This window comes from Girardinichthys multiradiatus, chromosome 13 (genome assembly GCF_021462225.1).
Source record: "Girardinichthys multiradiatus isolate DD_20200921_A chromosome 13, DD_fGirMul_XY1, whole genome shotgun sequence".
Taxonomy (NCBI): domain Eukaryota; kingdom Metazoa; phylum Chordata; class Actinopteri; order Cyprinodontiformes; family Goodeidae; genus Girardinichthys; species Girardinichthys multiradiatus.
The window spans coordinates 26520480-26548067 of NC_061806.1; the positions used below are offsets into that span (position 1 = coordinate 26520480).

A 27588-nucleotide genomic window follows, 5' to 3' on the forward strand; every position below is an offset into this window, starting at 1 on the left:
CTTAGATCTTACTGTAATGTCACCATAAAGAAAAACCTTTTTGGACCCCAGATGATCAACAAAGACACAAAAGTACAAAGTATGTTTTTCAATTCTGGGTTTTAAAACATCTGCCAGTGAGTTTAATGTATGATTGTTGCTGGTAAATCTTGCATTGTGTAATGCCCCTTTTCCACTGGCTCTTTTTAGGCGGTGCGGCTCCACTCCACTTGGTCTCGCTCTACTCGTCACAGACTCTGTTGTGTTTCCACTGACCCACTGACGGCTGGAGTTATGGCTTGAAGCCCCACTTTCAGCCATCAGCGTAGTGCGCTGTGCCACTATTAACATTACTGTGTACATTGTCACATTAAAGTAATCTGCATGAAACAATAAAAAATAAATTAATAGAAATTAAAAACATAAATCAACAAAATACAAATAATGTTTGTGTTATGTTATTAAATACAGCGCCCCGCCTGCCTGTAATTCAGAAAGCTGACCTTTTTCTTTTCTTCCAACCTTCAGGCATGGTTTATGATTTATAAATAATAAAATTATATTTTAATTTGACCCGCTCCAGCCATTGTGGTCCTTAATGTTATTGTAGTCGCTGTTTTATTAACTTTTCCCTGCACTATTTCTTCAAAAAGCTTCTCATTTCTGTTCCCATGGCCAATTGGTAAATAGCAGTCTGTTCACGTCACATGTAGTCCATACTCAGCCCGATTGTACCTGCTCAGGAGCCAGGATGAAAAAAGTAGGTACCGTTAAGGAAAAAACAGCAATGGAAACGCTCGCAAAGCGGGCTGAGTGGAGTGGATCCGGCCTAAATAGAACCAGTGGAAAAGAGGCAATAATTATAACTACAATACCGCTGACTAGGATTGCCTCTGTGTGAAAGACAGTGATGGTCAGGGGGGAACTCCATGCTATACATGAATTTCAAATAAACAAAATGCATGTTGCAGTGGAACCAAATGTGCCATTTGTGGGTGCATGTGAAAAGCACATAGCTGTAATGTCTTTACTCTGATAATTCTTTGTTTTCTAAAAACTCTGTAATAATCTGTCCCCCCACACCATTTACCCTCCCTTTGTGGTAAATATATAGCACAAAAATATAGGTGGTGAATGCTCCCCGAATATATATGCAATAGATGTACAGATCAGAAGATTCTGCAGCTGTAACAAACAAAGAAAGTAAGCACTCACAGAGTGCAGGATTACGTGGAACGTTTTCCACAGACGTAGGGCAAAAACCCTGTCTCTCTAAACCTGTCTGTTAGTTTATGACTCCTGTCTACAAGCCTGTTTCTGTTTATCTGTCTGTAAGCCTCCTGCTTTTATCTTGGAGAAAAGACAGATTCGAAAAAAACAGGAACTTTCGGTCCCAGTGTTAGTCCTTTTCATTGCGTAGACAGGTAGTGTCCCTGCAAAATGTGCTTTAGTGCTGGAGCTTTCTCTGTTTCCCAAAGTCATTTTTTTTCCTCCCCTTTTTGTCCATCAGAGTCCGCCACTTTCGTTTGGCCTTTTTCTGGCAGATTCCCAGGATTCGGAATATCTTCTCCTCGAGGCCATATCCCATCTGACCTGTCTGATTCATCTTGTATAAAAGAGGAGGGCTGATCTCTCTCACTAGATTACTTCAGGCCAGACAAGCTCTGATTGGTTGTGTTAGGATTGTAAGATCTCATCTTTTTTTCTGCTCATGACTTACTCACTCGGCTTCCAGTTCAGTTAGAGGCTGTTTTCATCACGTTAGAGGCAGTTTATCCATTAGATGAGTCAGTCTCTCATCTCTTCTATTAGTGCTAGCTCCACTTTAGACTGCTTGTAAATTTTGCTTTGCTCTAATCCCAGCTCAGTCAGGATTACAGCTCCATCTCCAGGGATGCCCTATCCCTATCATCATCCCTCACTTAGCAGTTAGTCTCTTTTCAAAGCAACTTTTCCTTCTGTCTAGAAGCATTAGCCGTCTTAGGCTCCATGTAAGAAGAATAAAAAAATAGAGACCAGTAACACCAGTCTCAGCTTGTCACGAAGACGGGAGATGGTTCCATCTGGTTGTGAGGCTGCAGTATTTCCGTGATCATTTTAAAAACTGATTTTGTCTTCAAAACCAGTACGAAGGTTTCAGCAGTATTCTGCTGTCGACAGTGGGTTTTTTTTTAACTGTCATTTTGTTTTCATAATGTCCATAATGACATCTGCTTTCATAAAATGTCGTAAGTTCTCCTCTCAGTTTCTGATGTGTGATCACAGCTGGAGCACCTCTTCTTTTGTGGTCTCTAAAACTTTGTTTCAAGTAAATATTGTGGTGACATAAGAGGTCTGACCAGCAGGTCATGGCTTACCTATACATGTTGGTCTAACAAACAGTGACTGAGGTTAAATACGAGCTCAAATGTTTTGGGTTTGTGTCTGGTTTAGAATCAGATCAGAAAGTTTCCACTACTTGCTCAGAGTTGGGAATAACAATAGAGCTTTTTTGTAAAGTTTCAGTCTTTTGTCTGACTAAGTGCTGATAGCTGAGGCAAACTGACGCTGGCTTTTGGTTTCAGCTGGAGAGTTGTTCCTCTGCTAGGGGGTGCGGACTGGGTTTCCAAACAGAAAGAATTGATTGGTCGGTTCATGTAGACATCATGCTGCTTGGCCGTGGTAAAGTTTGCCCTTTCCACCGTCTTTGCACCAATTGTGGTCCCATTGGATATATGAGTCATTAAGTTTGACTGAGGAGAATTGTTCCTCAGACCATGGTGCAGACAGTATTTAGATTGGGATCAAATCTGACGGCCTTTCCCTCGACAGCTTTTGCATTGGTGTTGTACATGGGGTTCTCGAAGGCAGCCTGGCCGTTGTTGTTTTCGTGCACCGAGCAGCCTGTGTACTGTGTTTTTGGTGTAGTTCTGCAAATATAAAGAAAAAAGAAACATTATTGTGTGGTAAAAGAAAAGGGCAGGGAGATATATCCATATATTTGATATGAAAAACTTTTTTTCGTGTAACAGTCTGAAATTGGTACTATTAAACTATCAAACATAAATTTTTACAGCAATGTTTATCTGTCTGGAACTTGACAGGTTTAAAAAAATCACTTTTTGGTAGAAATTATATTTCTTAATGGGAAATAAAGTTATAATGGTATAGTAGAGTCAAAGAAAATCAACAAACCCAACAGTCATGAGATGCATGCTGTACATTCTGTTAAATCATTTATTGACTAAGGCATGTTCAAAATAATAACAATGTGGTGTTCCATGGTCAGACAATTAATTCCATGAAATAAAACGGGTTGGTCTTATTTAGGGACAAATGCAGCAAATATTGTACATACTGTTTATAGTGTGTTGGTCTCTGCAAACCAAAACCATTCTTTTAAATGAATCAAAGAATAGCCAAATTGGCAAAAACATTAACAATGATCAGCTCCAGGGTAATCTAAGAAGGTTTACAGTTACCTGTGAGTAGTGTAAGAAAAAATACATGCTTAAGTGAAGCCAATCCATTGACAATATTCCTCACAAGCCCTATTGTTGAACAAATTACATTCTGGATTAACATTAATGTTATGGAGTGGCCAGCAGAATACCTGGACTTAATTGGATAGAAAACATTTGGGGTGACATTTTCAGAGGCCAAATAAAGAAATGCAGAGGAACAGTGGTGATTGCTCCAAGACTGCAAGGGAAGCTCAGCTTCCCCTAAAATGTCAAAAAACAAGTGATCAAATATATACTGATGTGTGTACATGTCATTGACTAAATATGCGCTACAACGCGCTCAACTTTTGTTCAGAATCAGCTTCTTATCACTGGTAACGACGCGGCTTTCCTCTCATTCATTCCCGCAGCTTCACAGTGCTTTAAACAGTGAGTTCAATGGCGAAGTAAAAATGCTGGGCTTTGTGCCGCCCATCGGATGCTCAGCGTCTCTGGGGGTCTATGGGGCAGCCTTGGCTGCAGTGAAACGAGACAAGTCATTGGATAAATGCTGGGCTTTGTCCCGCCAATCAGACGCTCAGCGTCTCTGGGGGTCTATGGGGCAGTGGGCTGGCACCGGCTGGCCCGGACGCTCAGCTTCTGCATGATGATTGGATGATATGTCTGAGGCTGAATCCCTTTTTGATTGACAGCGAAATGAGCGAATCAGCGATCTTGAAATTGAGCTTCCTCTCCTTGAAAGACCAGCATCCGCCCCTGCAGAGGAATTAGTAGATTGTATTTCAGGGGACCTAGGCTGGAATACCCATTCATAGATGACAGAAGTAGGTCGACTCCATGCAACACATATGTGAAGTTCTCAGAAACAGTGGTTATACGACTAAATATCAGTTCAGTGATTCACAGGAAAGATAAATCTTCTAGCATTTTTCATCCATTTACATCTAGTAAATGTTTAAGACTGTACAGAAAAATGCAGGTGCTGCAATTGTTTGAATGCCCTAATATTTTCTTTTTCTTTCTTTTTGTAGAGTTTTAATACATTTATTTTTTTTTATCTTGTGCATCTGTGCATATGGCAGTAAAAGTGTAAGAATTTCAAGCTTGATTTACTTTTTTGAACACACTGCTACTATTTTGAACACTGCTTATTGTATACATGCAAAGAAAATACCAAAAATATCACCATATTATTTTTTGATCTCTTCACAAAGCCTTATAAAGGAGATTTTTTCCTAAATGTCTGTTAACTGAGTAGCCAGCAAACAAGGATTAATGCAGCCTGAAGAAAAAAGATGTTGTGAGGGGTACGGAGAAATGTGTTGTGGTTTTTAGTAAGCCCAAAGAGATACCAAACAGCCCATCCAAAACTAAACAGCAAATCATCCTTTTTTAACTAGATATTTACAGCAGGACAGACATTCTCTGCACCTGTTAACAACCTTAACACCAGTCAGTTGTGCTTTAACCTTGTCTAGGAAAAATCCAATTTACCACCTTCTAAACAAGGATTGTTTTGCAGCAGACAGCGACTTAGCTGTCTCTTAGCACTTCAACAATCAAACCACTGAAGCAGGGGTTGTTCTCGCAAATTAGACATCTCCTTAAAATGTTAATGATGCTCTGCTTTCCTTTTCTTATCAACTGACAGGAACATATTCTTCAAAGGGATATGTGCAGGATTATTTATTAAGTTTTTCATTTTTTTATTGTTTTGTTTTTTGTTTGTGGGGCCTACCTCTGCTTGTAGAGATAGAATCCGAAGCCAGTAAAGATCAGAGCGAAGAAAGGCACCAGAATAGCGATAGCCACAGAACTGCTGTTAGTACCAAGATGTGGAGGTGTCGAGTTTTGACTCTCTGACATGTTCAGACCTGCAACAGATAAGAAAACTTTACTGTTACTGTCAAAACTCTCTGAGTGACAAAATAAAATAACCAGGTGAAATGAATGAGACCAAAATTTGGCTTTTTGGCATACATGCCAAAGTATGTGTGGCAGAAAACTGACTGCATCATCTTAACCTCATCACACAATCTTCACCATGAAACATGGAGGTGGAAGCATCATGCTGTGGGAATGTTTTTCAACCATAATAGCAGTTTAAGGTGGGAAGTTGACAAAAAATTCACATAACACTTTTCAGATTTTAACTCATTCAAAAAACATTAAAAAAAAAAACAATAACAATAAGCTATTAGCCTTAGCAAAACGCAAAAAAGCCCCAAGTGGTATGGGTGCTTTTACAAGGTGCTGCATCTTTTGCAGTCATGACTTTTCTCATTTTTTGCACTAGGGTTACAGTTAAACTGACAATTATACTGAAAGTGGTAGTTTTTAAAATATGTAATAAGACATCATTAAAGAAGCTTTGGTGCTTCTAAACTTAAAAGAGTAATACCCAGTCTTTGCAGTCCAAACTGTCCGTAGTCTTTTCCCTGAATGAAGCCCTGGAATACATAAGTAGATCCATCAGGCTCCGCTGATACCTGGAGAGAAGACAGGACAGAAAGATAAGTTGTATTATCGTAGCAAAAGTATTAATGAGAAAAAAAGAGCTATCATATCTTTGTGTTTGTAATATTTTTCATGGTGTGAATCTGGAGCTAAGGACTCACAAATCCATCCATAGTCCAGGAGTCCTCCATGATCTTGGCTGGAGAGATGGCTGAATCTTTCAGTTGGCTTCCTTGGTTCACATAGTTCACCTGATACATCAGAAGCAACAGTCTGGCCTCTGTAGCCTTATACACTCCTAAATGGGCATAAAAAACATGATTTATAACAGAGAATTTAACATCTTGCTTGTAAATCATTAGATTGACCGGCACGTGATTATTTTCCCCCTGGAGCATTAATTAAATATATGTAGCTTCCCTGTTTAGCTGCAGAGAGATGTTTTATATGAACATAAAAAGAGAACAACATCCCGGATACAGTTGTAAAATAAATTAACATTGATTAAAAAGAAATAGAGGGAACTTGGGAGAATGTTGACAGCATATTTAGACAAAAATGTGCACGTACAGTAATATCACACATCATTATTGTGATATATGGCGTCAATAAGAGAGGTTTAGAGGCGCTGGTTGGAATGTTTTTCATCTCAACCAGAGACCCCTGTTTTCCCATAACTCTAGTCTTTATGCTAAGCAGTACTCCGAATGTGTCAGCATATTTAGATACCAGCTTTACATTCAGCACGCAGACATGCTATTTATATTTAAAATGCTGAACAGCGGCCTAAACAGCTGGACTTGGGGAAAACATGCATGTTTTAAGCAGCTGCAACTTGGGTGTGGAAGAAAATGCAGCTTTAGTCGGTATTGATCTAAGACTGTGTCTCTAAGCCAGATGACAGACAATAAGCGCGTGATTGCAGCACGGATTTCAGATATAGTTTTTATTGCTCCTTGCTACTTTGAGAACCAATTCTAGCTTCAACAGGATTGGTGTTATATTAGGGTTTCAACCCTGACTGGCACTATTAAGGTACTTGGAGAAGTATGCATGTGAGTGTATATATTTGTATATGAGAGACACAACAATAATCCACCATTACAAAGCGGCACACATCCGTAAAAGTGTTGCTAGCAGGAGCTCAATACCACATTTAAAGTCTTAGTGTGCTTACTGTATTACCAATGAATCAATACAGCAGCCATGTAGCACCGCAACATAAACTTGACGTATCGTCATCACACTGTATTGATCGTCTTATAAAAGTATTAATGGAGTGCTTAAAGTTGAGCAATGATGCAACATGCCTGACAGGAGCAGTTCCAGGTTGCTGTTGCTGAGCGTTACATTTACTCTCCCAGTCGTGGAGTTGAAGCTGGTGATACTCAGAGTCATCGGCTGCTTCCTACTACGGTAATTGTAGGAACCCTTCCATATGTAGTTAGGAGCAAAAACATCATCAGGAACTGCAGGAGAAATAAGATGAGAAAATAGATTCACAATTCTGTTTTTTTCTTGTACTAGTTAACTTTTTAAGTATATTTTTTGAGAGCATTTGACTTTCATCCTAAAAACAAAAATGCATTTATAAAGCACTTTCTTTTACACTGTTGGAAAAATCAAAATTTCTCACATTTATCTATGAATGCAATATAAAATCAGAGTGATTTGTGGAATTCTCTATTTGTTTAATTAGTTTGATATATTTTCTCTTTTAAATAACTGTAATTTTTACATTACATGTGTTTTTACCCTAGCTGTGGTTGTTTCTATGTTGCTCTTGTTACCTGTTGATTTGTGGATTTAAAATCAAATCTATCAGAAAAAGATAACCTGAGTAAATAAAAATAAAAAATAAAAATCTAAAACTTATATTCTTTAAGCGGGGGAATAAACTGTCCAAACCAACCTGGCATATGGACAAATATAATTGCCCTCTTTCATAAATTATGAATAAAATTAGATTAACCACATGTTTTGGTTACATTTCACTAGCCACACCCAGATCTGATGACCAACAGAACTGTAGAATCAACAAACCACTTAAATACAACCTATCAAAGCGGGCCACAAGTTCTGAAAAAGAACAAAATATTGTGCCCTGATCCAGAGAAATTAAAGATCAGATTTGAAACTTAGTCATTAATATTAATCAGCCTGGAAAGGATCACAAAGCCTTTAGGAAAGGGTTAGTAAAGCATCTGGAAATCCAGCAAACCATCCACAAATAGAGTGCATTGACGACTCATCCAGGATGTCAGAAAAGAATGCTGAACAACACATGTGTTTCAGTATTACTGCCATAAAAGTAATATTGTTGGAGAAACAGAACTTTACACCAAGAGGCAAACATGGTTAGTTCATGGTGTGATGCTGTAGGGTTCATGACCTTGAAGTCAGGCACACTTAGGTTATGCAGCAGAATAATGATCCAAAGCACAACAGCAAGTCCACTTCAAAATGACTCAAAATAATTAAAAAGAAGGTGTTGGAGTGGCCTAGACAAAGTCAAAAATTAAATAAGACTGAGATCCTGTGGTGTAAACTTAAAAAAGGCCATTCATGCTCAAAAACCATCAAATTTGGCTGAAATTTGTTATGAAAAGGACACTAGCCCAACAATCCAATTAATTTAATCAATTACTTTTTCATATTTTTTGTGTTATTGCGAATAGTTTTCACCTGTGTGTTAATGATCATATTCAAAAAATTTATTTTGCATAAATGATGGATGACTTCATCTACCACCTTTTAAAAGCTTTAAAAATATGTGTGATTACTGAGTTAAGTTTGAAGTAAACATAGCTCTAAAATGTTTGTGGTGAACTTTAAATAATGCTGTTTTAATCCAGGTAAACTGAACTTTGAACTAGTTTTGGTGAAGTATGAACACTTGCAGAGCTCTATTATGGGTATGGTGCCTCTTTTCCACATGTGTCTTCAGTATTGCTATGTCTCCTTTATTGATAGGTCTGTCCTTGTGCTGTTGTTCCCCTGCAGCTGGTAGCGCATTCTGGATGGGCTTCGGCAAAACAGGTCATTTATTTTCTTTGTCTAAGTCTCCCTAGAGCTTCCCCTCAGTTTAGTGTGCAGAGCTGTGAGTCTTTATAGTGCTGTGTCTATGTAGAATCAAATCTTGCCTCCCAATGAGTAAATCTGGTTTATCATAATTTAGGTAATATGGAAAGCTGCATTTGTTTGTGGGGCCCTGTTTGTTTCAAGGCATTTGACTCTTTTAGTCATGTTTTAAGGCTGGTTTAGAAACTACTTTTCAGAAAAAAACAATGCATTTTTGCGAAAGGTTATAAGTCCAGTTTTCTAAGGATTTTAAAAGGAGTCCTCCAAGGCTTAATGTCAGGCCCCCCTGAATTTCTCAATGAGATCAGAAGGAAATTGTCCTTGCTGTTTTTTTCTTGCTAATGTAAAGACATACAGGTTTGTCAGAATTTCCTGTAGATTTTAAAAGGAGTTCCATAATAGAGGAGTTAATCTCATGGGGCTTCTTGGATAAATATATTTGAAAAATAATGATGACCCCTACCTTGTCGATTTAGCTTGTGTATTTACCATTAAACAAGTTTAAAAAAAACTGTAGTAAATGGAACTGTAGCAAAGAGCAAAGCAAGCTCCTTACAGAAGATGATCTACTTTTGTGCCTTGAGAAAATAAAAGACAGACAGACAGACAGACAGACAGACAGACAGACAGACAGACAGACAGACAGACAGACAGACAGACAGACAGACAGACAGACAGACAGACGATCGATTGATCGATAGGTGATAGATAGATAGATAGATAGATAGATAGATAGATAGATAGATAGATAGATAGATAGATAGATAGATAGATAGATAGATAGATAGATAGATAGATAGATAGATAGATAGATAGATAGATAGATAGATAGATAGATAGATAGATAGATAGATAGATAGATAGATAGATAGATAGATAGATAGATAGATAGATAGATAGATAGATAGATAGATAGATAGATAGATAGATAGATAGATAGATAGATAGATAGATAGATAGATAGATAGATAGATAGATAGATAGATAGATAGATAGATAGATAGATAGATAGATAGATAGATAGATAGATAGATAGATAGATAGATAGATAGATAGATAGATAGATAGATAGATAGATAGAACTGACCATTTAGTTTTGGGCTGGGTGTTCCTGGCACAGGTTTCACAGGTTTCTTCTTCTCTCCAGCTGCACATATGAGAGACAGAGACCAAATATATAGGTAAGCTTTCAACTCATGAAGACATTAAAATGTTTTGTTCTGCATGATTTACAGGCTATTACATGGATGTCCAAAAACAGAAGAAAGCACTCCAGATTACTCTAAGTCACACATGAGCATAATGGGAGAGGAGCATTTCGAACAGGGTCAAACAAAGCAAACCTCTTTAATGAGCAATTCACAAGTGGAGCAATGCAACCAGAGTTCATGGCCAATAATAGCTGTGCATACTGGACCTATTTAAAAAGCAGTTTAAAGGCATGGGTTCTGATGACTGAGAACACCCTAGATCATCTTTTTAAGATGCAATCATTGTTTACAATTAGGAAGAAAAACAAGCATAGGAGAAGGCCTGTGTCCTAGAATCCCAATTGGGATTAGATTACCTAACTTTTGAAGAGATTTTCAGGGCAACAACAGGGTGGTTGTCTTGGTGGAAAATAAAAATTTAAACTAAAAAACATGCAGCTTTTTTCAGAGCTTGCTGACATTTTGCTGTATGCTTTTTTGTTGACTGGTTGTACAATGGATACATTTGAAAATAATAAATTTTAGGCTATACACAAATTAGACAAAGCATATTTGTTTGAGAAGTTATGTGCGTGTGTGTTTCTGTGTGTTTATATATTTATAAAATAAATGCAAGGAATGCTAATAGTGCTGTTACGAGGAAGAGAAGTGTATCACACACCTCTACATATTGGCATCTTTCCCGTCCAAGTGCCATCGCTCTTGCAGACCCGGTGTTCTGAGCCCCCTGCTAGGAAGTACCCACTTTGACAGCTGTACACCAAGGTGTATCCAAATCCGGGCAGATCCATCCCCACCACATCCACATGGAGTGGGCTCTCTGGTTGCTTGCATGCGTGTGCTGCATGTTCAAAAAATGAATTTTTTATCTTCAATAAGAGTCTGTAGAGGATTAGAATGGGCGGATGAAGACCAACATATATGTTTCTTACGCATGCAATCGGGTTGGGTCCCAGTCCAAGTCAGATCGGGTTGGCAAGTTCTGGATGAAGATCCCTGAAGCAAATGACCTGACTGGCACTGAAATGACACCACGCTCCCAACCTTGACGCAAGGAGACAGACAGCAAAACATAAAAACAACAAAATATGGGCAGTGTTTTGTGTGGTTATAGCATTAAAGTACCCTCAGGAGAGCTGACACTATGGCCAATCCTAGGAGAAACAGTTTGAGACATGCCGGCAAGTGTTTCTTTGCCACTTTGTCACTACAGTTAAAGTGCCTTGAAAAAGTGTCCTTTCCCTTTTTTACGTATTTCACTTTCCAACCAAAAACTTCAGTGTATTTTATTGGGATAAATACATAAGTGAAGTGGTGAAAGGAATGTAATATAAGGTTTTAAAAAATTCTAACCAATAAAAATCTGAAAAGTGAGGTCTGATTTTTAATTAGCATCCTTTTACTTGAGTACAAATAGTTGCCTTCTGAAGTAACCTTACTACTAAATCGAGATCATCTTTGTCCCGTTTAATCTGAATAAAAACCCAGCTGTTTTCTAAAGGTCTCAGAGGTTAATTAGAGAATATAAGCAAATATCCATCATGATAAAGGCCAGGGATCATAGCAGACAGGTTGGTACTAAAGTTAAGGTGAATTTTAATGCAGGGTTAGTTCATAAAACAATATCTCAAGCTTTGAATATCTCACATAGCGCTGTGAGAATAATCACAAACCAACCAAGACACGGCCATCCATCTTAACTATCGGGCCTTGCAAGGAAAGTAAGAATAAGAGAAGCCACTGAGGCAAGGAGGCAAAAAAAAAAAAAAACAACAACTTTTTTCCCTAAATTAGTACAACTCTGTTTCCTGAACACATCCTCCCCTCTGGTAAGCGTACTGGTGGCAACCTGATGATTTGGCAGTCATCTATCCAATTTGACTGAGTTTGGGTTTATTTTGCAAAGGAAATTGGAAAAAATGTCATTCTCTAGATGTTAAAAATAGTTTGAGACGTACGTACACCAAAAGACTTGCATCTAAAATTGCAAAAAAGGTGGTTGTATTGATTCCGAAGGTGCTAAATTCTAATGCATTTCACAGTAATGTTGTTTCTAAACAATTTAGAAAACTTTGTGTACTTTTCCTTCCACTTGACAATTATGCACTAATTTGTGCCAGTCTATCACATAAAATCCCAATAAAATTAATTACATTTTATAGTTGTACTGTGACAAAATCATTTTACAAATGTCTTAAGTTTACCCATCATTTCAGCTAATTGAAACTGGCAACTTGTAACACCCTGAACATGAAAGACAATATACAAAAAATACATTTGACTCTATGACAAATCAGCTAAGAAAATTGTTGTGATATATAGATATTAAATCATGTAATTGGTTAAGGAGGTGGGTTTAGAGTCTGTCAGGGTATATATTTTACCTTAAAACCATAAGTCCGATTTAAGGAGCCATAGCGAGGCGTTCCTGGGTTATCGCAGCTGGTTTTGGTTGGTTCTGTAAAGGAAAGTAAACCATATAAGCAGATACACACATGGAAAAAAGGCAACCAGGAGAAAGATAAATTAACTGCAACATTTTTAACTCCTTTCCCTTTCTCCATTTCTCTCCACTGTTGTCATGGTAACAGGGGTTTGTGAGTGCCATCAGGCCAGCAGGGAGCAGTAGTGGTTCATGAGAAAACGAAGCAAGGCCTCTTAAGAGTTTTTGTTTGTGAGAGCATGTGTGTGAAAGTGTGTGTGGCAGGGTCATCAGCATGTAGAGCACATCCTGACGCAGAGCTCGATTCAATACAGCTTCCAAAATGACAGATTCACTCTCCACCTTCTTCTTCCTGTACTTCTCTATCCGCACTCCTTCTTTCTTACTCTTTTTACCCTCCCTCTCTCCCTCTTTGTAACCAGTCTTTTCCTTTCTGTTTCTATGCCACTATCTCCTTTACCCCCTATCCCATTGCCTCGTCCATCTTATTTAAAGAGCAGGCTGCTTTGCCTCAAAACTCATTCTGGTCCAGTCACGTCGTAATACACATCGCACTCCAACATACAGCTGCAATCACACAGTAATATATCACCACTGCACACATATGCCTGACACTCAGCACTCCTTTCTGAACACATTTCTACCAGAGAAAAAGAAGCAGCAGCAGCAGTGGGAATCATGTTGTATTTGAGTGTTTATGCTTGTGAATGAGCAGTCTCAAACTTGTAAAATAATTATGTACGTCGAAAGATTTCTTCTTTTCCCAGAAGTTGAAGATTAAGTCTTTACATAGGCACTTCACAGGCAACCTCCTATTTTTAGATCATCAATTTTACAGGCAACATTAGACTTTACTGCAGCTGTAAAAGTGCTAGGTGTGCAGCACAACTTATCAGTGGTGGCTATGAGGGAAGTCAGAAGTCTGTTCCCACATTAAAAAGCTCTAACTGATTGCAATTCATCTTTATACTTGCCTACTTTGAAACACATACAAAAGTTTTAGAACGCCGTTCTCATTTAATGGTTTTCATTATGTCTATGACTATTTACATTGTACGTAGATTCTTAACGAAGGCATCAAAACAGTGAATTAACACATATGCAATTATGCAGCAAACCAAAAATTGTTAAATAATTTTAAATATGTTATATTTTAGAATCCTTAAAGTAACCGCCCTTTTCTGTAATGACTGAAATATGACCCCTGGCTGTCTCTCAATGAACATCTGGGAAGTTCTTCCAAGACTCTTTGGAAAACCATTTCAGGTGACCACCTCATGAAACTCATGGAGAGAATGCCAAGAGATCAAAGCAGTAATCAAAGCAAAGGGTGGCTGTTTTGTAAAAATCTAAAATATAAAAATGTTTAGAGTTATTTTATACTTTTTGTTTACTACATAATTCCATGTGTGTTCATTCACAGGTTTGTTGTCTCTGGTGAGAATCTACAATTTAAATAGTAATGAAAATAAAGGGACCCATTGGGTGAAAAGGGGGTTCTAAAACGTTTGACTGGTAGTGTACGTGTGTGTGAGGTGGTTCTCCCAAAAAACTGAAATAAATTAGCAACATGTACAGTATCTGTTCTCGCTTTGTTCTTGTAATCCATGGTTAGCAACAGCTTGCTTGAAGCTTATATTATACAGTACTGCGAAAAAGTCTTGAAACACCCATAATTACTTCACTTTTACTTCCAACAGGGTTCTTATGGGATCTGGATGGTAAACAAACAGAATGGGCAGAGAATAAAGAATGGAAATACACATATTTTTCCATACTTTTTCTCCATTTTTTCCATAAATGTTCAAATCCTAAAAAAGGTTTAGATACAATTCCAATCTGTTTTATCAGACTGTATCAGAACCCTGCAAATATACCTTTTTTTAACAACTACACAGAAGATAAGCAAAAAAGCACATATGCCAATGCTTAATGTAAAAAAAGGACCTGACTACAGAGTAGCAACCTGTTTTGATGTGTCATCATCCAAATCAACATGTATGCTGTATTTTACAATTCCCCATTTGTCATTCACATCGCTTTTGATACATTTCATTCAGAAGATCAAGTGCCATTCGGCTTAGTCAAGAGCATACAGATGTGCAATTTGTTAGTGACAATGACTTGTGAAATAGCACGCTGCCATAATATTCCATCTGCACGCTCACAAATGACCTTTGTGAAACAGTCCGATGGAGTGCTTTTAGTGAATCGCGGTACAGCTGGAAAGAGGGGCAGCCAATATATGAAACTAAAAATGCACATATGAAATGGCTGTGATTTCTCATTCACAATGCTTTACAAAGTTTTAATACTTAGAAAAAATATTGATTGCAGTAAAAAAAAAAATGCTGTTTTATCAAGATAAGTTGCCAATCTGAAAATTATACTACAGCTCTCTTCTGAGGAATCATTCAAGGCTCCTGCTGAAGGTTCCCTTCTTATTGGCAGGAATGTCTGAGATGAGCTTGAAGTTGCTATTTGTTAAGATTTCAATATAACTTTTACTTTCACAGAGTAGAAATTGCTCTCCAAAACAGACACGCATATAAACTAAAACGTGGCTTAGGCTTGTGTAATAATGGGTGCGTAATGGCGATAATTAGGCGTTAGTGCTAATTAACTGGTGCCAGAAACGACATGTTTCTGATAGGTTCCTACCCGACAGGGGAGAGAACAGACTGAAAATTTACTGAAAAAAAATCCAACAAAGCAGGAGTGTTCAGCCACATTGTTCTGGAAATACTTCTGTCTGACACAGAGTTTATTGTGTTATAACTCATAAAAAAAAACACATGTACAGCAAAGGGACAGCATTAAACACTCGTCTGTAATACTGCACTGTGATCTGTTATTTAAAGCAATATATTTATTTTACGAGAATAAGCTCTCGTGAAATCTGCCTCAGAAGTTTGGTGCCTTTTAATTTGATCCCAGACTTTGAAGAGGGGAGGACATCCCAGCCTGGGGAAGCTCCGTTGGGCTCCAGAACAGAGCTGAATGACTGTTAATGAGTGACTCAGAAAGGGTTGACGAGCATTCTTTAATCTTAAATCAGTAGTTAAAAAAGGTTTAAAACCATTTTACTCCACAGTTAAAGAACTGGAGACTTATGTAGAAACATTATCAATATACATTTTGTTCAGAATATTTACATACACTCAGCATGGGCATTAATATAATTTATTTGAACTGTTCTTTTTGAGGGCGCACTGAGAATTTCTCTTCTATCCAGGGTCAAAATGATACAAACAAATATATACATACAACACAACTATTATTTGGTTAGATATCCCTCAGCTAGTTCCACTTTAACCAGACATTTTATAGCAAACAGCAAACTTCAGGCATGATTCTGGCCATTCTTCTTGGTAGAATTGGCAGAGTTCATTTGAGTTGCTTGGTTTCTTGACATGGACATGGCTTTAAAGCCTATCACATTCATTTTAAATAGACTTACATTGAGCCTAATGTCAGCATGCTTTACACATTCCGAAACTAGTTATGATGTTTGTTTGGGTTCAGTATCCTGTTGGAACACCCTATCATGTCCAAAACAGCCACATAGCTGCTGATTCGAGGTGAAAGTGAAGAATTTGCAGGTAGTCCACCTCTTGCAAGGTTCAGTCTGCTTTGTGCTTGTGCATGGCATCAATACCACTGCAAGAGAATCAGATACTCAGCATGAAGTGGACCAGGTTGTAGGATTTTTTCGGGGTTCGAACCCCTACTCCGTCCATCTCAGTTATTGTGTCCTTGGGCAAGATACTTTAACCACCTTGCCTACTGATGATGGTCAGAGAGCCTGGTGGCAGACTAGCTTCTGTCAGTCGGCCCCAGGGCAGCTGTGGCTACAATTTAGCTTACCACTGTCAGTGTGTGAATGTGTGTCTGACTGGGTGGATGACTGATTGTAATTTAAAGCGCTTTGGAGTTCTCCAACTTGATAAAGCGCTATACAAGTGCAGGCCATTTACAACCACCATGCATTAGTTAGTACAGTGTTCTTAGGTTTGCAACCCTAGATACATTCTTCCTGCCACTGTGGCTAAACAGGTCAACCATTGTCTTGTTTTATGAAACATGTTCTGTAAAAGAGCATTTAGCTTTTCCAAGTGTGCAGCTGCAAATTTGATTCATGCTTGAAGGTGGTTGGACAGTGCGTGCTGAGTCCATGGCGCTCACAGTACATGCACAGTATGCCTGACTCTGTGGGAGCCTTTAGTCTTATTTTGCTTAGTTATTTCAGCTTGTTTTCTGCAGTGTGTACATGACTCTGTGTTTATTAGCTACCCCCCTCAAGTAAATGGTTGGATGTTCAGAACTGGTTTTGCATTAAGCTTCTGGAATGGCCACAGTCTCAGCTTTGTTGAATACTTGCAGATTGTGCTCAAAAGCCAGGTCTGCGGAGGAAACTAACCAGTTTAAATGATCTTTACCTAGTCTGCTAAGAACAGAGGTCAAATATCCACCCAGGATTATGCTAGATGTTTGTTTATGGCTTCAAATAACATATGGTTTCTTTGCATACTGCTAAGGACCTGAATAAAAGTTCAGGTCCCTTATATTGAAACATGTATGAATATATTGAAACATATAGGAATATATTGAAACATGTATAAATATATTGAAACATGTATAAATATATTGAAACATGTAGGAATATATTGAAACGTATGAATAATTTTGATGATGTGCAGATCTGAGAAAATCTCCAATAAACTCAAACTTTTACGCAACACTTATTTTTTATAAACAGTTTGTTTTATGATTTCAACTCCCAAAGGATATAAAAGGGATGCAATTTCAAGATGTTTTTCTACATTTAACTTAAATGTATTTATACACTGTAAATACTACATAGCAGGAGGTTCTGGATGAGTCATGTTCTCCTAACTAGATAAGCTTGTTTCAGATTAGACTTTCTGCTCATTCATAATGACCCCTGTCTTTGCTTTTATATTTATAGTCTGTGTTTCACCTTTCTACAGTATTGGCATATGGGTGAAAAGTGAAATGCATACCAGTTAAAAACTGTGTAAAGAATTCAGCCGATATCAGTATGAATCCTCACTCTAAACAAACTCTCTGGAGAACTACCAGCTCCAACCCCACCAGAGCTAGAGCTAAGATTGCACAGGCCTTGCACAAGTAGATTCACTGGTGCATTTCCTGTAAACATTTTACATGCAATTCAGAATTGTTTAGGTATTGTCAATGTCAATAGCAGGAATCCATACACAATTTTGAACATATGTTTACTCAAAAACATAAATTTATTCTTAGAACACTAATTATTTCTTTATAGATTGGTGAGGTTTCCACGAAATGACCAAATAGATAAAATACTATATACAGTACATATTATTGAGTAAAATGTCGAGAAATCTTTTTACACTTTCTTCTACTTGCCTTAAATTGCAGTTTTTCACAAAAAAAGCTATTTGTTTTGGCTAAACGTTTGGACAACATTTACATATTTTGTGATTTTCCTGTTGTTTAGTGAACTCATTGCACAAATTACCGATGCAACGTGGCTGGGTTCCACTCCAGGTGCCGTCATTCTCACAAAGTCTGGTTGCCGTGCCAACCAGTATCAGAGGTGGAGAACAGCTAAAGGACACTTCGGATTGATAAATGAAACTCCGACCCTCTCTGAAACCACCAACTGGAGTACCTGGGTCACCACAGAACTTGGCTGCAAACGCAAAGATGTATTTATAATTATAATAGTTTTTGTGATGGGAATACAAAAGACAAGTGCTTGAAAATTAGCCAGCAAAATGCGTTGATGCAATGTAATGCTTACGTAGGCACTGTGGAAGCATGCCGCTCCAGGTACCATTGGCCACACAGGTCAGGATGGCTGGGAATGAGAGTTCATACCCTGGTGAGCAACTGTAACTCACACTGCTGCCCCATTCAAAGTCACTGCCCTGCAATACTCCATTGCTGATGGCAGGGGGAGCCAGGCATGTCACCGCTGGGACAAAAGAAGAGTGAATTACGACCCAACATCTGATTGTCAACTAATTATTGAAATGTGAGTGTACAATTGAGAAACATTACACTAAAACCACATGAATATAATGTACTCAATCAATTTGTTGTTTGAAAGTCTTTTCAGTATAATGTTGTCATGGTTTCTTGGCCTAAAAAAATTTGATACTTAAGTTACCTGTACATATAGGCATGTTTCCACTCCATGTCCCATTCTGGGTGCACATCCTTAGAGGCGATCCATCCTCCTCCATTCTGTATCCCGGCTGGCACTGAAAGGAAATGTTCTGTCCAATAGTGAAATCCTCACCATAGCGAAGGCCGTTAGCCGTCACGCCGGGATCCCCGCAGTTTATCACTGTAGGAAAGGGCACAAGTCACAATTATATAATTAACACTATGACAAGCATAGGTTTACCTCTCATCAAGATTCAGGACAAAATAGGTGGAATTTTAATTTGGTTATTTTCTCTTTATCTGTGTTCTTGACTTTCAGGTAATTTAAATCATATAAAAATGGTCTGCAAGACGAAGACAAAGGCACAGGCAAAGTGAAAGAAGTTAAAAAATGGCAATCAACAGATGGTGAAAGACAATAAATAAGACAGATGCAGAAGCGGGGGAAAGTGAGTAATATACATTATTCTGAAAGGTAACAATTGTAGATTTTACTGTGTTAAAATAGTTTTGCCATGATATCATAGAAATAAGTCACAATGGACTTTTCCATTGTTTTAAAAGCAACTGAGTAGTTTAAACAAATAGAAAGAGCTTTCTGAGTCATGCAGGCAAAATCAGACCTGCACTTCAGTATATGAATAATGACACTATCTGGAAGCCTGTCCACAGTCTAATGCTGTCTAAGGCTATAAATTGAAAATATATTGTTTTCTTGACAAAAAAAGATGTTGTAATGAATATGTCGAATGGATGTGTGGCAGCTTATTGGCAGCACAAAAAAGGCAGGAGGGAGCCTTTTTTGCTACAAGATTATCCATGCATAAATCACTATATAAATATTTGCCAAAATAACTCAAATAGAAGCTGGAGAGTTTACCATCACTTCGCTTTTGTGTTGGTTGAACACTGTTATTCATTAATGGTCAAGTCTAAACGTAATCTTATCACAGTTCAGCAACTTTTGGGTGCCTTTTGCTCTTTTTATTATTTCCCAATCTCTTTCTTATTTTTCAATTTTTGGCATAAATAAATATCACTATCATATGCTATATGCCTAACACTATTGACAAGTAAATGTAAAAATAATTATACATGCCTTCAAAGGTTTTGAGTTTTTACTTTAAAATAGATAAAGAAAATGTTTGTAGGGATTTTTTTTTATAGGTGAAGTGATGCTAAGAAAAACGGTTTGTTGTTGATCATCTTTTAAGATTAACTGGGAAACATTTGTACATCTTATTACATAGACAATAAAAAGTTTTTTTTATTATTCACCAGTGTATACAAATAGCACCTCCCTAATAAATAGAAATCAGAAAAATCCAAGTAAGCTTCCCTAAGTGTGTCCTTGACAAAAAATATACTATACAATGTAAATCACTTATATATTATTGTTTTTTCAGCTAAATATATTGCAATAATACATTTCAGATCCCTGGGCTGCACATTATATCAATGAGAAATTATATAAAACAAATTCCCAGAGGTTGTCTTGGGACAGTTTTAAGGAGAATTAGAATCCCCCAGACCGTACTTTTAGGCCACTGTCCTTCATAGTCTAATAGGCAGTTTTACTGCTTTTAAAACCACCCCCATTTTGTCATGCCTCTTAATAGATGTGGTGTAATCTACTGTAAGAGCCAGCAATTTTCTCTTTAAAAAAGACATTCTTATAAACTGTCTTTTACTTCCAGGAAGCCCTCATTCTAGATTTTGGTTTCTCAGCACTTGTGTGTCTTTGTCCTTTTATTCCGCCCTGCTGGATACTTCATGGCTTATTTCTTTACATAAACGCGTTAAAAGTCAGAAATGTCAGGAGAAATGGAAACCCATAAAGATAATAGCAGATTTCCCTCACAAAATTGTCTTTTCTTAAACACAATGCATAGCTGCATATTCTTCTATGAATATGTATTAGGGTCTATTTATTGCATATATCTTTTAAGGCCATGAAAGCAAGCACATCAGAAACATGCTGCTCTGATTAACAATAACTTAAGTATGTCTTTCGTCATATTGCACAGGAAGATACTTTTTTATTTTATGGTTATTTACTCTGTTGGAGTTTTCCCTCTGGGTTTAAAAAGCAAATTAGCTAAAGTAAACAACGATCAAGGTTATTCATGCAATGCCATAAAGTGAGTAGCAGGAGCATAAATATTTGAGCTTTATTTAATCTCTCTGACCTTATAGTGTTGCAGAATAATTTAAAACTGGGTATAAAGCAGTGTCACAAAAGGCTGTGGAGGACAGCTCGTACAGTATCTACGTAAGGATTTTGGCAATGTTAATGAGTTAATTGGAACTAACTGCATTGCATAAATTATTGTTCTGATTACAAAATTAGCAACCCATTTTACACACAGTCGAGGCTCTGGTAAAACTGCCAGCATAGCAGGTGCACATCAGCTTTGTTTTGTTAGCTTTCTAAATGTTTTACTTTTATCAGAAAGTCCCTTATTTTAGCTTTTAGAGCTCCTTTCTATCTCTTTGGATATATTTAATTTTTGTGAAGAGGCTCTGACAAATATTGGGAATCCTGATGAAGGATGCCAGCTGATATAGATGTAACTGAAAGTGACACTTGACATCTTGGTATTTAGATTAAAATCTTTTTCAGCAAAATCATTAACATATTGATCAAACCGCTGCTGCTTCCAACTTAAATATCCACACATAAGTTGTTTATGTGAATGTCAAAGTAACAGATAAAGCCAAAAATACAACTGTATCTCTCTTTATCCTTGTCCTCATTATTTGTTTTCAACTATCCTGATGTTCTCTACAACTATATTTCTAAATATAGTTGTAGACTATATTTAGTCTACAAGGGGATGTAAATAATTATACATCCCCTTGTAAAAATATGCATAGCCCTTTTTCACAATTTGCCTTGTTGCAACCACAGACTTGATATATGTTTTTGGAATATTACATGATGGGTTACTCTGCAGCTACAGAGATTCACAGCTCATGCACATTTATGGAAGAGTGGCAAGAAGACAGCAATTGTAGAAGTCATGAGAGGTCCTATTTTCTATAGGCTATCTAGAGGACACAGCACACATGTGGAAAAATAATGCTATGGCTTACATGTGACAGGCTATGTTTGGCATAAAATCACCCAGAACACACCATCCACAGTTTGAAAAAATGTGGTGGCAGTGCCATGATGTGGGGACGCTTTTTCGTCAAAGATATGGAAACTGGTCAGAGTAGATGGGAAGATGGATGGAGCTAAATAAAGGCCAATACTGGAAGCAATCCTGTATGAGTCTGCACAGACTCACCTTTAAGCAGGATGAGCCAAAAGCTACAACCAGAGCTACAGAGGAATGAATTGCATCAAAGTATACACAGTGGTGTGAAAAATGTTTTCCCCCATTTCTTCTGGCTTTTTTATGTCACACTTAAATGTTTCAGATTATCAAACACAGTTTAATATTGGATATAGAAACTGAGTAAATACAAAAAGCAGTTTTCAAATGATGATTTCATTTCTTAAGTGAAAAACAAAACAAACAATCCAACAAACAATCCAAACCTGTTTTTTGGATTACTGTCCTGCTGCATAAACAAATTGTGATTGGGCTTAACGTTTTGTACTGGAAATTTCCCTACAGGATGTTCTGGTGGAGAGCAAAATTAATGATTCCATCAATTATGGCACGTTGTCTAAGTCTTCAGGAAGCAAATGAGTCCCAAACCCTCACACTACCACCGCCATGTTTGACTGTCAGTATGATGGCTTGTTTCTGAAATGCTGTGATAGTTTTAGCTTAGATGTAATGGGAGGCACACCTTCCGAAAAGTTCCACTTTTGTCTCATAAGTTCACAGAATATTTTCCCAAAAGGTTTTGGGGATTATCAAGATGTTTTTTGACAAATGTGAGACAGATCTTTGTGTTCTTTTTGGTCACCACTGGTTTTGGCCTTCGATTTCTCCTATTGAGGCCATTTTGCTCAGTCTCAATCTTATTGTTAAATCTTTGACTCGTTAAATCTTCGACTTGCAAACCTTTAGCTGTTGTTCTGGGTTGTTTTGTGACCTCCTGGATGAATTGTTAATGTGCTCTTGTAGTAATTTTGGTTGAGTGGCCTCTCCTGGGAAGGTTCACCACTGCTGCAAGCTTTTTCCAGTTGTGGATTATGACTCTTACTTTGGTTCTTAGAAATGGTTTGTAACGCTTTACATACTGATAGATGGAATTGATAGATGGATGACCATCAGAGAGGCTATATTTAAATTATTTACATCTGCAGGTCAGGTAATTCTCGGGCCTGGGTTTGGCTTGTCAAATTGAGCTCAGCTTTCTAAAAAACTTACTAATCAAAACAAATTAAGTATTTAAAAAGGCAGGTAATTACTTTTTCACATAACGCTAGATTAGTTTGGATAGTTTTTTATTCCCTTAATGAAATGTTTTTTTTAAAATGTGTTTGATGATCTGAAACATTTAAGTGTGAGGAAAAAAAGCAAAAACAGAACAAATCTATAAGGGGCCACACACATTTTCACACCACTGTATATGTGTTACAATGGCCCAGTCAAAGTCCAGACCTACATGACACTGAGAATTATTGGCAAGAATTCAAAGTAAATGTTTAGATGCTCTCCATCCATGTTTGCAAAAAGTGAATGGGTAAAAAGTTCAGTCTGAAAGAGACATACCTAAAAATACTTGCAGCTGTAATTGGTGGTTCTACATAGTATTCACTCTCAGGCATTTTTATTTGTAAAATAAATTTAAAACCATGAATTATTTTTCTTCTACTTTATGATGATCTACCTTGTATTGATCTATCAAATAAAATCCTGATATATTACATTAAAGTTTATGGTTGTAATGTGCCAACATGTAAAAAGAAGTTACAGGGATAAAAATACCTTTGTAAGGCAGTGCATATCATTGGATTAACTGAATTATAAAGCAAAGCAGATAACTCACTGGTGCAATTTGGCTGTGCCCCTGTCCATGTCCCATTGGCCTGGCACAGCCTGGTGGTGGCACCAGTGAGCAGGTATCCATCCATGCAGGAGTAGATGACAGAGTGGGAGAACGTTGTTCCATCAAGACGAAATACTCTGCCATTACTTGGAGTGCCAGGATTTCCACACTGAACAGCTGTAATAAACATGAATCACATGATAATTCAGAAAGATATAGATGTAAAGATGGCTGAATAAAAGTAAAGTTGTTGGGAAGGGAGTTATGTGCAATTGTCCTACGTTTACAAAAGGGATGTGTGCCAGACCAGGTCCCGTTGGGAAAGCACATTCTCTCTGAAGAACCAATGAGCTCATAGCCCTCCAAGCAGGTGAAGTAGACCTTGGAACGGATCCTAAAATCTGTTTGTTCCCTTGAACCGTGGGAGGGAATGCCAGGATCACCACAAGAACCAGCTATGTCACCTGTAGAGACAGAAATAATAAAAACATCTGCAGTTCATCCCTTGATTTTTTTCTACATTTTTGTAAGTTGCAAATAAATAGAAGGGGGAAAGTATCAAAATGCCATCTATGTAGCAACCCCATGGTCAACAAGTGTAAAATGCCTGTTTACAAATAGCAGCGGGTTGCAGATATTATGTTCATGACAAGACCCATATGCTTGATCTAAGATTGTATGTGTGTATGTTTATGCATACTGATGGTTAGCTGGGTGGAAGCTTGCAAGTGTGTGTATATGTGTGTGTGTGTGGTCCTCACTCTGCCCTTGTACAACTGCATTGTCAGCAAAAGCCTGTCAGACATACACAGCATGCTCCTGAGAGTGCATATGCACACTTTTATACATAAACACCACAAAATCTCACACCAATGCAGAAGTCTGAACTAACATATTTCTTCTCAAACATTGCTGGCCCACATTGCCCATTTTGCTAATGGTAAGAGATTTGCATTGGGTTACGTGTGACATCAGCAGTGCCACAGGCTGATTGCCTCCATGCCACGCCGCATTGAAGCAGTCATTTCTGCCAAAGGATTCCTGTCCAAGTATTGAGTGCATAACTGTACATGATTATTTGAAGGTTGACGTTTTTTGTATTAAAAACACTTTTCTTTTATTGGTCGGATGAAATATGCTAATTTTGTGAGATAGGAATTTTGGGTTAGGGTTAGGGTTAGGGTTAGGGTTAGCCTAATGGTTAGGATGCCAAAATCATCCGTATTAAGACAATAAAAGATCTGAAATATTTCAGTTAGTGTGCAATGAATCTAAAATATATGAATGTTAAATTTTCATCATTACATTATGGAAAATAATTAACTTTATCACAATATGCTAATATTTTGAGAAGGACCTGTATAATGTGCCAACAGGTAGTCACTCAGTGCTGTTTTGGTTTGATGATTATGGTAGTCTGTCTTACAGTTTGTATGGCCCAAATATGGGCCCAGAGTGAACCCTTTTTTGTTGAATCCTCTTTAGAAGGCTGACCTGGCACTACCTGGACTATCTTAGGCACCCTGAAGATTTCTTCACAGCAGCTGAATTTTTCCTCATGAAGTTGCTTTTGACTTAATAAGTGGTTGATTGAGGTGCAGTGTTAGTAGCAGTAATATCCTTGCCTGTGAAAGCTTGCAAAGCAACAATGACAGCGCAAGGTTTCTTCAAAAAAAAATTATTGCAAGTTCCATACCCTTTTAAAACAATCATTTTACCCTTCTAATTCAGTGGTAATGACACAGTGATATGAGCTGGCATGTCCTCATTAACACTGAGCTAACTGTAAGATCACTGAAATTATGCTGGCAGATCATTTAGTGGCAGGGCTAAAAATAATGTGGAACTTAGATTTTTTAGGTAAGTTTTTATTACATTTGCATTTAAATGTATTTCATCTGATCACTCTTCAGAGTAATCTACATTTATTGCAATGTTTCATAAATATTGAAACAGCATAGTTTGTCTCGAAACATGTGGCCACCATTATTGAAGCACAACAGCACTCTTTAGATCACTCTTCTTTTTTGAACTTTTCTTTTAAATGGGTGATACTAAGCCTGGAGTTAGCGGGTATTAAAGTAGAACTTCAACTTTTTTGGGGAAATGAATTTTTTCCCCACTGTCTTTTAAAGATCAAGCTAAACTTAGTAGCGGAGTTTAATTTAGTGTATAGACTAGAGGTGGGAAAACAGATAACCTGGCTCTGTTTAAATGTAATGAAATCCTCCTTTCGGCAGCTTTAAAGTTCAGCATTGAACACGCTATATTTAGTTTTATATAATCTGACCTGAATGGTCCAGTTTCCCTCATGATTATTATACTACCTGAGGAAAAAACTATCCTGCTTGTTTGGATGTCTTCAAATGAATCACTAACATCTGTGTGGCAGCAAAAACCAGCTTGCATCTTGCAATGAATGTTTTGTCCCGTGACCTAGAGAGATTATGGCTGTTAGGTGATGCTGCCAGCCCTCTTCCCAGTGTTCTAGGTGACTTTTAAAGGGATAGATGTAAGTATCTCATTCATCCAACTTAGAAAGCTAATGAGAGCAATTCACAGTGAGATATATTCGCCAAAAGATAGAAAGTACATATGTTTGGTCAGAGGCCAACCCTAATTTCCATTTGTCTCTACATAAAATAAGTATCTGCAAAGAGAGTTATCAATGTGCAGAATGTAAATTAAAGTGGTCCTTCCCCTATAGATATACAGTAATGGTTTATATAAAATATATTATCTGTCAAATTTGGGTTTTAATTTGTAAATTCTCTTATAAACAGTCTTTTTACCACAGCTGTACAATTAAAATTCTGAAAACTAGGAACTATATTTGTATATGTTCACTGAATTTTCATGTCTATGCATTGCATATTTATTATCAAGTCACAAGTAGACAATACGGATAGACAGACAGACAGATAACTAGATATATAGCAGACTATTTCTGTTTTGTGTTAAATCAAATTCTAGAAACGTTATTATTCTTGCAATCTCTGATTTTCACCAAAAAGTCTTTACACTCAAACTACCAATTCAAATCTCAGTGTGTGGTTTCTTTCATTTTGTAAAACTAACCAAATAATTGCGAACTCAGTTTGATATCCACATCTAGACCCAGCATTTTTGGGCGGCATGAAAAGATTTGTAAAAAACTATAGAAAAAGCTCATCAGTTCTTGTGGCGGGTTACCACAAAGCTTGCATTGCTATCCCAGATTGAACTCTTATCTCAACAGTACCCTGGTACTGACCAGGCAGGTAGAAAGCATGAATTATTTATTTCTAATCTATTAGCCTTCCTCACCCCAATGTCCCCCCTGGGAAATCGCTGTAAATAACAGTGTATTCTTAGACAAGTTGTCTGGAATGCATTCTCACCATGCTTGTTATGTAAGTAGCAGCTGGGAGTGTTTTGGTCTGTAAGTGCCATAATAATGCCTTCATCCAGCTGACGGTAAACCATTTAACTTAGAGTGTTTGCTTACATTATAGAAGGTAAGGAAGTTTTCTGCCCACAGAGACAATCCTGCTTAACAAGCGCAGAGATATGAATATACAGGAAATTCTTACGGAAAAAAATGCCTTTGTAAAGCATATTAGAGGACTATGATGGTGCATAGTTTTATCTGGTTGTATCCATCAGTTCACAGTTTCCCTCAGGAGTTAAATAAACAGCCTCTACAATGTTTCTACAATGACATAAACAATAGTTCAGCAGGTGTTGATTTTAGATTAGCAAAGAAGATGATTTTTAAAGTCTAGAACTGAATGAGTGTAAGGCAATGTTATATTCCAGATATGCTTTAACAGACATGCACTTCTACCTTTCCTCTGCATGTTCA

General features: G+C 37.4%; 1 protein-coding gene across 1 annotated transcript in view; it reads right to left on the reverse strand.

Annotated features, from left to right (window-relative positions):
- Positions 1 to 495: 495 nt before the first annotated feature.
- The window catches only part of csmd3b (CUB and Sushi multiple domains 3b), a 642003-nt gene continuing 614910 nt past the window's right edge, over positions 496 to 27588 (reverse strand). The window contains exons 61-74 of the mRNA XM_047383297.1: positions 24026 to 24208; positions 23745 to 23921; positions 18793 to 18972; positions 18424 to 18597; positions 18139 to 18312; positions 12556 to 12629; positions 11104 to 11215; positions 10833 to 11012; positions 10048 to 10107; positions 7190 to 7348; positions 6041 to 6177; positions 5824 to 5911; positions 5161 to 5296; positions 496 to 2888 (exon numbers count right to left, since the gene is read on the reverse strand). Coding sequence (XP_047239253.1) covers positions 2729 to 2888; positions 5161 to 5296; positions 5824 to 5911; positions 6041 to 6177; positions 7190 to 7348; positions 10048 to 10107; positions 10833 to 11012; positions 11104 to 11215; positions 12556 to 12629; positions 18139 to 18312; positions 18424 to 18597; positions 18793 to 18972; positions 23745 to 23921; positions 24026 to 24208 — 1994 coding nt within the window. The 3' untranslated portion in view covers positions 496 to 2728. The remainder of the gene's footprint in view (positions 2889 to 5160; positions 5297 to 5823; positions 5912 to 6040; positions 6178 to 7189; positions 7349 to 10047; positions 10108 to 10832; positions 11013 to 11103; positions 11216 to 12555; positions 12630 to 18138; positions 18313 to 18423; positions 18598 to 18792; positions 18973 to 23744; positions 23922 to 24025; positions 24209 to 27588) is intronic.